The sequence below is a fragment of the Myotis daubentonii genome, chromosome 13, assembly GCF_963259705.1.
Source record: "Myotis daubentonii chromosome 13, mMyoDau2.1, whole genome shotgun sequence".
In the NCBI taxonomy this organism is placed as follows: domain Eukaryota; kingdom Metazoa; phylum Chordata; class Mammalia; order Chiroptera; family Vespertilionidae; genus Myotis; species Myotis daubentonii.
Window position 1 is genome coordinate 35,965,264 of NC_081852.1, and position 14,086 is coordinate 35,979,349.

The 14,086-nt window shown below is 42.6% G+C and overlaps 1 protein-coding gene across 1 annotated transcript in view; it reads right to left on the reverse strand.

Annotated features, from left to right (window-relative positions):
* The window catches only part of PRKG1 (protein kinase cGMP-dependent 1), a 1,080,615-nt gene extending 1,067,204 nt beyond the window's left edge, over positions 1-13,411 (reverse strand). The window contains exon 1 of the mRNA XM_059662699.1: positions 12,697-13,411. Within this exon, the coding sequence (XP_059518682.1) occupies positions 12,697-12,962 (266 nt within the window). The 5' untranslated portion in view covers positions 12,963-13,411. The remainder of the gene's footprint in view (positions 1-12,696) is intronic.
* Positions 13,412-14,086: the final 675 nt, after the last annotated feature.

Below are 14,086 nucleotides of genomic sequence, written 5' to 3' on the forward strand. Positions count from 1 at the left end.
TCATGATTGATTACCTTTAATGACTGAATTCTGGTCCCAGAAAATGTTTGCAAAGTTACTTTTCAGTAAATCCAGTGTAATATCATCACAATGATTTAAAAAAGAAAGAAAACTCTACTAGAGGTTACCATCCTATAAAAAGAAAGCTCCACTGAGTAGTTCAATACCATATAAGTCCAAATCGTCCCACTAGTCTTTAAAAAAAAAACAAACAGCTGAGAGACTTGGAATTTGGTATTTTCCCAAGTGGGAGCAAGTTCCTCTGAATCCTTAAAGTATCAAAAATTTATTTTGATGAAAGAAAAACAAATCAATGTGATTCTTAAAGAAAAACTTTAATTACTTGAGAGCATTACATATAAACAATTTTACCCTTACTTCCAAAATCCCATTGTAGGAATTCAAGAGTTTTATTCAACTTAAAAAAATAAAATATAATCAAGCCAAAAGCATAATATGGACTTTCTAAATATGAAAAACAAAGTGCCTATAAACATTGCTTCAAAAAGTATTCTCATGAGCCCTAGCCCATTTGGCTCAGTGGATAGAGTGTCGGCCTGCGGACTGAAAGGTTCAGTTCCAGTCAAGGGCACATGCCTGGGTTGTGGACTCGATCAGCAGGTGGGGGTATGCAGGAGGCAGCCGAGCAATGATTCTCTCTCATCATAGATGTTTCTATCTCTCTCTCCCTCTCCCTTCCTGTCTGAGATCACTATATATATATATATATATATATATATATATATATATATATATATATATATATAAAGAATTTAATAAAAAGTGTTCTCATGAAAGCAACTCAAGTATAAAAAAGATAGAAATAAGAACCTGCTATGGTAACATGTTTGATTTTTTTAAATTCTGCCTTTAATATAGAAAATTAACTTTGTCAATGCCACCAGCATACTTTTATTTTTAACAGAAAGGACTAGAGGTTATTTCTCTCATAGAGTGTTTGCATAATCATGTAAACTGAAAAGGTCATATAGAAAATGAGCAATTCAATTTTGGGAATTTATCCCATATATAAATGAAAAACTATGAGAAAATGTGTACAAGGATATTAGTTGCAGTGCTGTTTATGCTTACAAAAAACAAATAATATCTATATTAATAAGCTGAAGTACATAAATACTATGGGATAGCATGTGGCTATTAGAAAGATCAATAAGGACTCTCGTCTGGAAAGAATCCTGGGGGCTATTATTAAACAAACAACCAAAAAAAAAAAAACCCAGCAGAATGCTAAAGAGTATTGTGGAATGATTCTCTTTCAATTTAAAAAACAACAATTGGAAAACTCCAAGCGGGCAGGGAAGTTCTCTCTATAAGAAGGTTTGCATAAATATACAGGAAGGTCAACATTAGCTGGAGGACAAGTGGGAGAAGACTGGGAGGAAAACATGATTAAATGGTGCATATATTTTCATTGTCTGGCAACCAGCAGGCATCACTTTGGCCATTAAAACAATCAAGGAAGTAGCTATAGCCCAAGGAAAGATTAAAATTTGAGATGCAGTACCTCCTCTTCAGCATCAAAAAGTATGTCCAGATTTTAACATGATGAGTAGAGATAGCAAAACCACACACAAGAGAACTTTCCCCTTGATTTCTTTACTATCAAGAAACTGAGAGAGTGCACAGTCTGCCTGACTTTGTGTGGACACCCCGGATCACAATACCTGGAGCCCAAGGATAAGGCTATATAACCAGAAGATTTAAAGACAGGATACCTCCAGCCCTGCCTCCAGACTTCAGGGATTTGTCTCGATAACCAGAAAGATCAGAGAAAACAAAAGATACTGCCACTTATCTCCTGCTTCACCATGTCTAACAGAAACTAGATTTTTCTTTTCTGGCCCTGCGGACAGCAGAAAGCACAGCCTACATTCGATTTACCCTAGATCCTGTCTCACAGTTACAGACTAGATAACATTTCTTTTTCCCAATCTAGCAAAAATATAAATCACTGGCCCCTAAAGCATTTTTTAGATATTGCCAGCTTCAAATGAATATATCAGAGTTCCCAAACACTTTTTACAAAGGCAATTTCATTCTCATATATAGTGTCCAAATGCACTTGCTCTGTGCTAACTTTTCTCCATGTCCAGTCGTGATTGTTTATCTAGGCACCATCTAACAATATCTGAGCAAAGAAACCGATTAAAGAGGCCAACTGATCACATGAATTCAGAATGGACTTCTTTTTACCCACAGTACAACTTCGTTCTTGGCATTGACCCTTGGTTACTGGGACAGACCAAAATAAGAACATTTCTCCTCAGTCTTAAATCACAGATGATGCCATCAGCAAGACTGCTTCACTTCCGGTCCCCAGGGGTTTCACATGAGAGAGGTCACAGACTGAATGAAATAGCCTTTTCCAAGAAGACTGAATGGCATTCTAAGGGAATATTGATTCAAAAACATAAGTTCCATGAGATCTGACCCACAATTTATACCCTACAATTGTTAAAAGGCAGTTGATATTTACAGCATCCCATAAAACTTTGTTTTGCTTTCAAAAATATTTAGATATAAATAATCATATTAACTACATCATTTTTTTTTATTTCTAAGAAGAATTTCAGACTAACTATAACTGGCCATGTTAAATTTCACTCAATTATATGCTAGAATCACAGGACTATCAAGAAGATCAAATAACCTATTAGAAGCTAGTAGAAGTTTCTTCTAATAGCTGATCTAATTTTTTCCAGTAACAACTGACTTTTCATTTTTATGTGGGGAGGAGTTTACTCTCTGAACTCACACACATATTTCTTACTATTAATTTTCCACTATTTCTCTCAGCCAAGTATAAGTCCAGAGGCTTCCTCACAGGGACTTTAGGAATTTCCCTCAGACCGAGGCCCATGTTCAAAGACCCCACCATGCAAAGTGCACTGTTCATGTCTCTTTTCTTTAAGAACACTTCACTTTGGCTTTTTAAACACATTCCCCCAGATTACTACTAATTGGAAAAATAAAATGCCATACATAATGGATGATACATTTTCCAAACGCTTGAATCCTAATGTTAAGAAAGATGTGTTTGAGAATAGATTTTAAAATTCAACTAAAGGCCATTTCAAACTATGAGTTGCACAATTGTTTAAATATTGTTCTCCTGCTGCCATCTTGTGGTAATTGTTGACATTTCCACCTCTCTCCCTCTCCTTTTCCCTCTGGCTCTCCCTTTCTCCCATCCTCTGCCTCTAACTCCCCTTAAACCCAATCTTTTCGAGGGTACCAAAATATATTCAAAACTTAACAACTTCCCTTTTTAAGTAGATATAAAGACACCTTTCATTATGCCCTAAAAAAGGGCGGGGGGGGGGAGGATTGTTGCAAATTCCTCCTACTGCCTATAAAATATTCTCTTCTCCCTTACATTTTTCTCATTTATACACACCATTCTTTTTTAAATATATATATATATATATATATATATATATATATATATATTATTGATTTTTTACAAAGAGGAAGGGAGAGGGATAGAGAGTTAGAAACATTGATGAGAGAGAAACATCAATCAGCTGCCTCCTGCACACCCCCTACTGGGTATATGCCCGCAACCAAGATACATGCCCTTGACCTGAATCGAACCTGGGACCCTTGAGTCTGCAGGCTGATGCTCTATCCACTGAGCCAAACCAGTTAGGGCACAACAACACCATTCTTTTAATATTAAAAAAAACCAAACTCTTTGTCATCATTTTGATTAATCTAGCATATCCCTTCAAGCAAAGGGAATGCAGATTACAGGAAAATATATTTGTATTTTATGAAAATTTTCCCTTTTCAACTTTTCCCAAATTGTATTTTCACAAAGCAAGAAAGAAAAGAAAAGTATCATGTATTTCTGGCTATAAAGTACTGCACTATCACCCTTCAGAGCCATAGGCACGGACTGTTGGGATCTGAGCAAGACCCTGGGGAAGGCTGAGACTCATGCTGGGAAAACAGAGCTCCCAGCAGCCCCCAGCTGGATGGAGACCATCCGCCCAGCAGCCCTTTATTACGTCCTGGCTGCCCTGTTCACCTCTGAGGCCCCTGTGGCATGGCAAAGGAGTTCATAAATCTGGGAGGAAATCACATTTCTCTGATGACATAGTAAAATGACGAACTCTCAGCCAGACTGATTTATCATCAGAGGAAGAGTATATTTCATAAAAGCCACCATTTCCGTCTCACTCTATGTCCCCACTCCACTCCTGGGGAGAAGTTGACAACCCTCCAAGGAGTCCCCGGAGGATAGATACAGAGAACTCAATTTGCCAGAATCTTCCAAAACAGAGTAGAGGTGAGCAAGATAACAAACAGGAAAACAATTCATTTCACTCCTTCTTGAAAACGACTTGAAAACAATCTTCTGTGTACCCATACCTGCGTACCCATATCTATGTCACACACATCAGTACTTAGCTTCAGTCTAATAATCGCCACACCGCATGGACCTAATGTGATTGTAACATATTTTCCTCCAACACCATTAAAATCCCTAACTGTTAATATAAATCAATTCAGTTGATGCCACTAGTAATATGAACATCACACTTTGGGAAATGCTGCTCTGCGGTGTATCTAACAACCATTATTTATAAATATGTAGCTTTCAGGGACATGGGGTCAAGATGTTTGATTTTTTTTAGAACCACAGTTCAGACCAGAGGTTCTCAGGCATTCTTTCTGCAGTGACTCACAAGATGGATGATGTTCCCATGTGCAACACGCTCTTGTGAAAAGACAAGACCGCCTGTGGACTGTGTACAATTTCCTGCCATACATCTGTAATCCTACCAGTCCAGAAAGCCAATGGGAATGCAAGCGAAAAGCTATCCCTGGGGAGATGCCTGTGAATGCCCTCAACCTTATTTTCCTAAGAAACAGATAATTCACAATTTTTTTATTTTTAAACTACCATTTACTCATTAGGACCTCACAACGAATCAAATACACACACTACGTGTCATGGCCTCACAGCTAAAATCTTCCAGAGTAAGACCTAGGATATTGTATTGACTATTTTAGAGTGACTTTATTCTCTGAGAGGCAATTAAATAGAATATGAACTGGTTTTATTCTCTAAAAGGTTCATGCTTAAAATTTTTGTTTGTTTTTAATACATTCTAGCTATGCGCTGCTCTTACCCTTTCTCTGAAATTAGCATGTGCAAAGAGGAAAGTATGGAAAGCTCAGGCTTTTATTTGGTCGGAATTTTTACTGTAAATAGACATGGTTTCTACCCAGGAGTTTACAACCTAAGACCTACAAAAATTTTCTATTTTGAGATTTCAGCGTAGATAGCTAAGCTCCTGGGTGACGTGCGATGCATGAAATGAATATTATCCACACCAAGAGGGCAATGAGCGGCACCCAGAAAAATATTAACATTTACCCGAAGGCTTTAGATTTGCTCATTAGACAGTCACTGTGTCATGTAGCTGAACAACAATATTTGTAAGAAGCAAACATACAAGTATTTTTAGGATCCCTATAAAGTTTATCAGCAGCATTTTGGCAGCATTAGAGGTCAGAATGCTCAAATGAAGGCACATCTGAGGATTTGAAACACATTCTGAAGCACTCTCTAAATTGCACTAGAAAAAAGGGACCATTTGAGAGAATAATTTAAGAATGCAGTAGTATGATCTTTATCGAAAGTAAAAACTTAATTATAGAAGATCTCTTATTGGATTTGCCTTAATAAACATTGCTAATATCAGCACATTGATGTTATATCACCTTGCATGCCTAAGTGCTCTCAATGTGTTCGTACACATAACAAATTCAATCTAAATCAACTCCCAGTATTAACATATTAACAACTTTAAACTAATTTCCAAGAATATGTCAACTCAATAGGCACTTAAAAACTATTAAGTACACAACTAGCACTCTGGACAAGACAAATTACAGAAAGTATTTTTAAGCCTTCTAGTCAATCAAAACTTTATACTGATTGCATTTAAAACTACACTATTTTCTAAGGTAGTATGAGTTTTTATTATATCATATTGCCATGTAAGAAATAATATGTAAATGTTTAAAAGAAAAGCAGCATAGTGAATACTGGTCTGAGGCCCTCCAATAATGTTTACTGAGTAGTGTAGAGTAAGGTTAAAAAAAAAAGAATCTATTGTTTAAGAACAATTAGTAAGGTAGGGAGATTAGTTCTACTATCAGTCTTTATATATTAAAATAAATCTATTTCAAGATACACTTCTGGAAATATCAATTTTTCATTGAGCAAATGTTTTAAACTATTGTATATTTTCAATATGGACAATTAAGTAATTATTTTTCAAACTTTAGGAAATTTAAATTGTATAACATCTGAAGCATCAAAAGATATGAAAGACTTTAAAAGGTTAGAGTAATATCTTGAGCAGGAACTGTGTTCTATGTTTGTATATGATGTTTGCAAGTGAAATTGATAGGACAGGAGTTACAAATGTCAAGCCAGAACAGAACACAGGGACCCAAAAGAGACACACAACAAAGCACATCCAAGAACAAATAAAAGGAGGTGAGAAATTATCACTGGGTAAAAAACAGAAAGTAGCATGTCAACCAGGAGCAACAAAGATTGGGTCTAGTGGCAGCACCCTGCTCTGAGAAGCAATATTGGGCCGTGTGCCCCCATGCGAAGCATAAGCACTTGACAAACTCCAAGATGCCAGAGCCAATTTACAGTAATAGCCCAAGAAGTAAGTCCTCCTTTCTCCAAGACAGTGGTTTGGACCAACCTGGAGGATTTCAGAATACTAACTACTATAAGAAGTATCAAACATAAAAATGAATATATGTGTGTGTATATCTGTATATACATATTTGTACATATAGACACATGCATACACATACACATTACTCATACAGAAAAGCGTATACATATAGGTAAAGCCTCTTTTCCCTTCAGGAACTCCACAGCAGAGCACACCAACAAACCTGAACTCAAGGTCAGTATTTTTTTGACAATTCCCAAACCTCTGAGCTTTCACTTTTGTGAAACAGGATATGCTACCCCTGGTTTATCTCAGAGCTCACAGCAATTTCCAAGAGCTACAAGAATCCTAGATAACATAGGGTCCTGAACTCTGATAAGCAAATTCTCAATGGCAAATGAAAATAATTATTCATACTCAGAGTAATGATGAAATCACCTGAAAATCTTATCAACAGAAAGGGTTTTAATGCACTCTCGGCATCTCCTACACACCATGGTGAGAGGCGTTTAGCCACAAAGAGGGAAAATATATGACATCTTTTGTTTTTCCAGGTCTGTTAGAAATAGTTTCATGAGGGTCAGTCAAATTTCCAATGAGAACATGACTAAATATAAACGATCAACCTAAACTTTCAATCAATGATTCCAATAGAAACAGAACTTCCGGTGTACTACGAATACATTTTTATAAAATGCACATAATTCCAGATCCCAAACAAACCCCAAAGCAAAGTCTCTATGTCCTAAACAAGCAGTATAAACAGGTGATAAATTGAAGACATCAATTCACCAACTCTGGAACCGATGTAAAATTAGGAAACCTAAGTAATCTTCCCATTTCTGAGACCCTTTAAAAGGCACTTCAGTAATTACTTGCTCAGTTTTGTCATCACTAACATCAGGGTACTCCCCACCTCCTGTACAGCTTTCACTGAAAGTAGGGGTGACGTGCTTATACTCAGAACCTGTTATCTTCAAATTTCATGAGGCAACACACAAGGCTTTCAAGAAGCCCTCCTACCTAAAAATCCTCCCCTCTCTTCAGCCTGCCTCCCCGGAAACTCTTTTCATTCATATTATCTATCAAAGTATACTAAAGGAATGTCCTCCTCCGGAAGCTCTTGTTGAACATCACTATGTTAATCGAGAAATGATTACTTGGCTAACATGTTGATATGCTGTTAGTTAGTAATAAATTCCTTTTGACGGTAGGATTGGTAGGCATGTAGGTATTAGCATCAGGGACCTGCAAGGCAACAGGCAAAGGGTAGAGTGAATGGTACCCAAAAGAGGCAGCCAATATCATTTTTTAAAAATATATTTTATTGGTTTCTTACAGAGAAGAAGGGAGAGGGACAGAGAGTTAGAAACATCGATGAGAGAGAAACATTGATCAGCTGCCTCCTGCACACCCCCTACTGGGGATGTGCCTGCAACCAAGGTACATGCCTTTGACCAGAATCGAACCTGGGACCCTTCAGTCTGCAGGCCAACACTCTATCCACTGAGCCAAACCAGTCAGGGCAGCCAAGATCATTTTTACAACTGCACTAGTCATCAGCTTTGCCTATGACCTGTCACTGAGCCGGAGAGGCTAGATTAGGAGGGAAGAAGATGGAAAGAGGTAGATGACCATCCCAAGAGCAGAACAGCCTGAGGAAATTCCAACCTGGCACAGCACACTCAAGGAATATATGATGGAAACATTCGTCACTTGTTCACAGTTTAGAGCTGGCTCTAAGACTGTTTTTTAATCCTATTTTTACTTGGGGCAGGTTCATGTCTTCCTACAGAAAGGATTCACCAATTACTGAGACTGAACTGGCCTAATTCCAAGCCTATTTAGTGTAGCAGTTTGGAACTTGGCCTCTAAAAAAAATGCAAGATTTGGGTTTGAAACTTACAGCACTTGCTAGAAGATCTTAGGCAAGTGACAACTTCTTCAAGCCTCAGATTCCTCTTGTGAAAAGCATGTCATTCAGGATTGTTGTGAGAAAATGATGAGAAAAAGATTAAGGTAGGTAAAGAGCATGGCCGAGATTAGCTATCTTTATTGTTGTCATTGCTATTTTAAAGCACTGTGTATTTTCTATATGAACAATTACTGAGCTGGGCCCACAATTCAGCTGGTACCCACTCGTTTTATTGAAGTTACTTATATCAAAATTAGGCCAAGTCCTCTGATTTAGTCTGCAGGATAACCAGACCTGAATCAAATCAGAAATGCAAAAGGCAATGAGTTTTCTGGGGCATCCATCCCAAAGCATCCAGTCCCAGTGGAAGGAAGTTCAAGTTCAAAGTAATGAATTTACATCATCAAGAATCAAGGGATTTGTGACAAGAATAGCTTAAATAGCTTTGGAATACAATATATTATTCCTGTAACAGATTAATATTGATTCCAGCCATTGTGCAAGGTAATTTAAAAACAACAACCATGTGCTAAGTGCACAAACAAAATAAGGAATTTAAGTGTGTATAAAAAACTAAGGGTAAGAATTATGATATTAGGTAATTCTTAATTAGGAGTATATGCACGCAGGGCATCAAGAGTTCACAGAAAACCATGTAAAACACTTGGAGGTGTTTTTGCCACAAAGGGATACATAAATTTTAAAATACCATCATCCTCCAAAATAGCCTACAGTTTTCCATGACAATCAACTGATCCCTACTGGACATTTCTAAAGGGACTGAACATAAGCACTGCAATAAGTCGGATGTTTTCTTTTTAAACATGATCATCATATTGTACACTTGATACTTATGCTGAGAGCTCAGATCTTCCCTTTCCTCGTATAATTTTCATCTAAGTATTTCTTAGATGCTTAGATCATTCTTAATGGAAATTATGCCTTTACCCTCTATGGACACATGGAAACCTGGTTAATTGCACTGACTTGATTACAACAGTCGGTGAATTTTCCCATTTCTTTCCACAGCAATAAATGCTTAAGATATTTTTGTCACCTAGTAGGTAATTGTTTTTGAGTGTAATCATTTTCTAAAAGAGGGATTACAGGCAAAAAATATTTTATGATTCTGCCCATCAAATTGAGTTCCTATACTCTCAAAAGATGTTTCTTTTCTTGTTAGTATAGAAACTGGACGTTCTAGTGAAGTTTGAAACAAACCTGTAGCATGAATAGCTATCACTCAAATCCTAGAGCAACTGTAATTGAACATTAGCTTTGCAATACAGCCGTCTCTTTCAGACTAGGTAAGCTCATCAGAATGGCATACCTTTTAACCAATGGTGCATGAGCTGAGGGGGTAGCTACTCCCCAAATCTAAATATCTAAAAATTTTTAAAAAATTTATTTTAAAGGTATCTTGTTTGTTAACTGTTGTACCCTATAAACCCTTTTTAAATTTTTATTTTCTTGGCCAAAATAAGGGGTCTTGCCAATGATAATTGCTAGTACAGTCTCTTTAAGTCTTAGGATGAGTACCTAATTCCAATGGCTCCTATTCCCATGTATTACACCCGTCAAAATTATTTACACTCTACTGAGTCAGCTGCTGAAAATACAGCCCATGCTTCCATTTGAAAGCATCAAACTAAGTGCTGAGTTAGAAAAAGTTTACCCTCTGTCCCAGGGCAAATCAGTGAGGAGAGGAAGTACGGAACGGATTCAGTCAGGCTCCTTGCTTCCGACACTGCGCATGATTCAGTCTTAGGGTGTTCTTAACCCCAACACAGAAACGATGGGGAGTGGGAGAAAGGGATAGAAAAGGGGGGACTGGACAATGTGCACATGGGAAAGATCAGCCATCTCCTCCCAGTACACACAAAACCTCCTCTCATTCCTAGAGAGAGTTCTTGTCAAGGACAATTAAAGTGTCTCTTTGAGAGTTAGCTCCTGAATGACAGTGGACTCTGCGAGGGTTTCCTCCAGTCCTCTCCAGACCGTGGTGAAATCTCTGTGCCGGGCAGGGGTGCCGGGCACTCTTTGAGGGGCACGGCCCAGACAGAGATCTGCAATTTCAAAAATGCGATAAAGCCCCAGCCCGGCAGCCCCGGGAGGCCAGCAGCTGCCGGTGACCTCTGATGAAGTGGCTTCGTAAGGAGGTGGGCAGATTGATTCCAGCTGCTGCGCGGGGCAGGGCAGCGGCCGAGGAATGCGCAGCCCGGCTGAGGGCTGGGGCAAGACGCTGCAGCAGCTTCCCGACCAAGGGCAAGGGCAAACAGCTCCGTTTGCAGTCTTGGCCTCAAGAAGGAAGAAATCCATTGTTCCATCTGACAGGGAATCTCAAGGCGGGCTGGCCCAGAAGGTGCCATGTGGATGGTGTCATCTTAGAAGTGGAGCGTCACTCAGGAAATCCGAAAGCTGCCCCCAAAGGCGTCTGTTCAGAAGGGGCCCACAGTTCCTAAGAGTTCCCGAGGCGAATCCTTTCTGTTTTCCTCCCGCACCCAGTCCCAGCTCCAGGCCCTCTCTTAATAGCTCTTAAAGGCTGCCCAACTTCCTCCCCACCCCACCCCCACACAACTGCTGAAATCAATACGCATTTCAGGAAGGGGTGCATTGAAAGAGTGGGGGACACTGAGGGTCCTGGATTGGATGGAGACCCTATAACAAGACATGCTCTTTAGAAGTGCTGCCACTGAGTCGGACAGTTAAGGGGAGGGGACTAATTTAGGGGTCCCTTGAGCCCCAAACCCAGACACCAAGTGATCTAAGAAGAGGGAAGGGGTAAGAGGTAGGCGGGCATGAAGGCACGCCTAATGGAATATTCAATATCCTGCAAAATGCACTTTGGACCATGCACTTCCAGAGACTAAAAGCCAGTAATGGGCTTTGGAGTCTGCACTTCCTCTCCCTAATGTCCAGAGGCGCTTTAATGCTGCAGCCAATCGATCTGCCTTCTCCGGTGAAGGCGGCGAGTGGAGTGCAAAAGCTTCCTACTTGTGGCCACAATCAGCCGGCCCCGTCTGCACACCACGAACAAGCGACAACATAACTTTGCACGGGCAGGTTTTGGCTCCTCGAGTTCCCAACAAGAGGAAAGGAAGGAGCCTGGAGGCGCCGGGAGAAATACCACCCCACCCCCTTCACGCTATCTTTTCCAGGGAGAGACTCCAAGGGCAGGCAGACCAGGAAAGGGCATGATCCACCTCGCACCAGGCCGACCAGTAGCCCCAAGCCCGCTCAGGTGCAGGGTCACCTAGCCGCCTCCACACCCAGACCAGCCAAACCAAGGTGTGGCCCTTCGGAAAGCGACACAAAGCAAACGAACATCCAGAAAGTGGGGTTTCTTTGCAGTTTCTTGCTGACATCACAGACGCCTGGAAAGTGACCCTGTGAATAAACCCCACACCCCACACCCCCCTCCCGGAGGCCGAATCCCCAAAGCCCCCAGAAGTCACTGCCCCGCCTTTGCGCCCTCCCCCTCGGGCTTGGGCTCTGGGGACGTGCAGTCCCTAAACTGAACCCCACCCTGTCCAGTCGGTCGCCCCTCCCCAGGCGGCTCCAGCAGCCCCACTGAGCATGCCCCCGCGGCCTGGGTCTCCGGTCGCCTCGGGGGAAGCTGTCCCGGCCCCAGGATGGTCAGGGGCAGGTCCCAGGGTGGGTGCCCCCACCGCGGCGCTCAAAGGAAAGACAGCCCGACTGCAGCCGGGCGCGGAGGGACCGAGTTCGGGGCGCGGAAAAACTTTCCGTGGTCCTCCTCCCCACCCCCACCCCCACGCCGCCGGGGCGCGTCTCCCGGAGGAGCTCGCCTTTCCCAGCCCAGCGGAGACCAGCGCAGCACGTGATGGGCAGGAATAAAAATAAACACTTCCCATTCCCGGGCCGCCGGGCCACCCCCACTCGGGGCGCAGGAGCGCAGCCCGGCGCGGACCAGCCCCCGCCGCTGCAGCCGGCCCCCGGCCCCGGAGCCTCCACCCCACCCGGGACGGCCTCCGGGCCCCCCACCCCGGGGCGGTGGCCTCCGCTCCGGCCGCCGTGCCCCGCGCCTACCTCTCGGATTTGGTGAACTTCCGGAACGCCTGTCGGAGGTCGTGGAAGGACCTGTAGGTTTGCGGCTCCGCCGAGATGCCCTGCGCCCGGGTGGTCCGCGGGCCGATGTGGGTGGAGGGCACGGGCAGCACCGACTGGCATTTGTGGAGCTTCCTCTTGAGCTCCTGAATTTCCTCCTCCTTCTCTGACAGCCGCTTCTCCAGCTCCTTGATCCGCTCCTCCTTGAGCATGAGGATCTTGGCAAAGTCTTCCTCCAGCTCGCTCATTTTTCCCCCTCCCCGGAGCCCCCTGCACAAAACTTTTTCCTGGGGCGGTCGCGGTGGCTGCGCCGACGGCCGGGCGAGGCGAGCGCGGAGCGAGGGAGTGAATGGGCGCCGAGTACTCGCGCGCAGCCCGGCGCTGCCCCTACAGCCGCGCCAGGAGCCGCCGTCTTCGATCCACTTCTGCTGAATGGACTGAAAGCCCCGCACCGAGGGGAGGATGAGAAGTCTAAACGCGAGGGCGAGGAGAGGCAGAGTGCTAATCCCCAGCCTCCCCGGGGAATCGGTGATTATCTTTCATTGAGAAACCAATTAGAGCTGCCCTTCCTCCCCGGAGACCCCCTCCCTCGTCCCGCTTCCCAATCACTCCGTGAGAACACCACGCGCCACCCCACCGAGAGCCTGGTTTCTGGCTGGGAGGGCTGGACCAGAGAGCCTGATCTCACCCCATCACACAATAATCACTCCATGCTATATGGTACCAAAGGAAGGGGGTGGGGGGGGGGAGAGCTTTATGCCACTTGATCCTTGAAATAGCAACAATTACCATGTGATCTGACAGATGACGCAGCTCTTGTAACTGGAGCCTAAAGAGTGTGTGTGTGTGTGTGTGTGTGTGTGTGTGTGTGTGTGTGTGTGTTCATAAATATTAAACTGCCTTTAGACAATAACCTGCATAAAGCTATCTTTGCTTTCACCTTTTTCTCCCCTTCTGCGCTGGATGATAAGGGAGGGGGGGGGCGTGTGCGTGTGTTTCTTACTGTGAAGTCCTGTAGCTATGACCCCCACTAATAAGAATGACAGGGCAATAGCAGTTCCAGGTTTTTTTCAGCCCAAAATTTTACTGGAAATAGTGAACTAAGATTGTTGGTGGGGAAGTTGGATGAATATACATATGGTCATGAGCCAAATGTTTACAAGAAAAGAGAAAGGCCATGCGCTAGTTGTAAGTTTCTTAGAATCTGGATTTTATTTTATCTGCTGCAGTTAAAAGTTGTATATAGAGCATCCCAATTACATCACAGCATCGCCATGGCTGTGAAGTGCTGGCTCCAGTGCTAAATGCTGGCTCACTCTACCAGCTCTGGGTTTGGGGGGTGGGGGGGGAGAGTTGCTTCTGTAATCCAGAT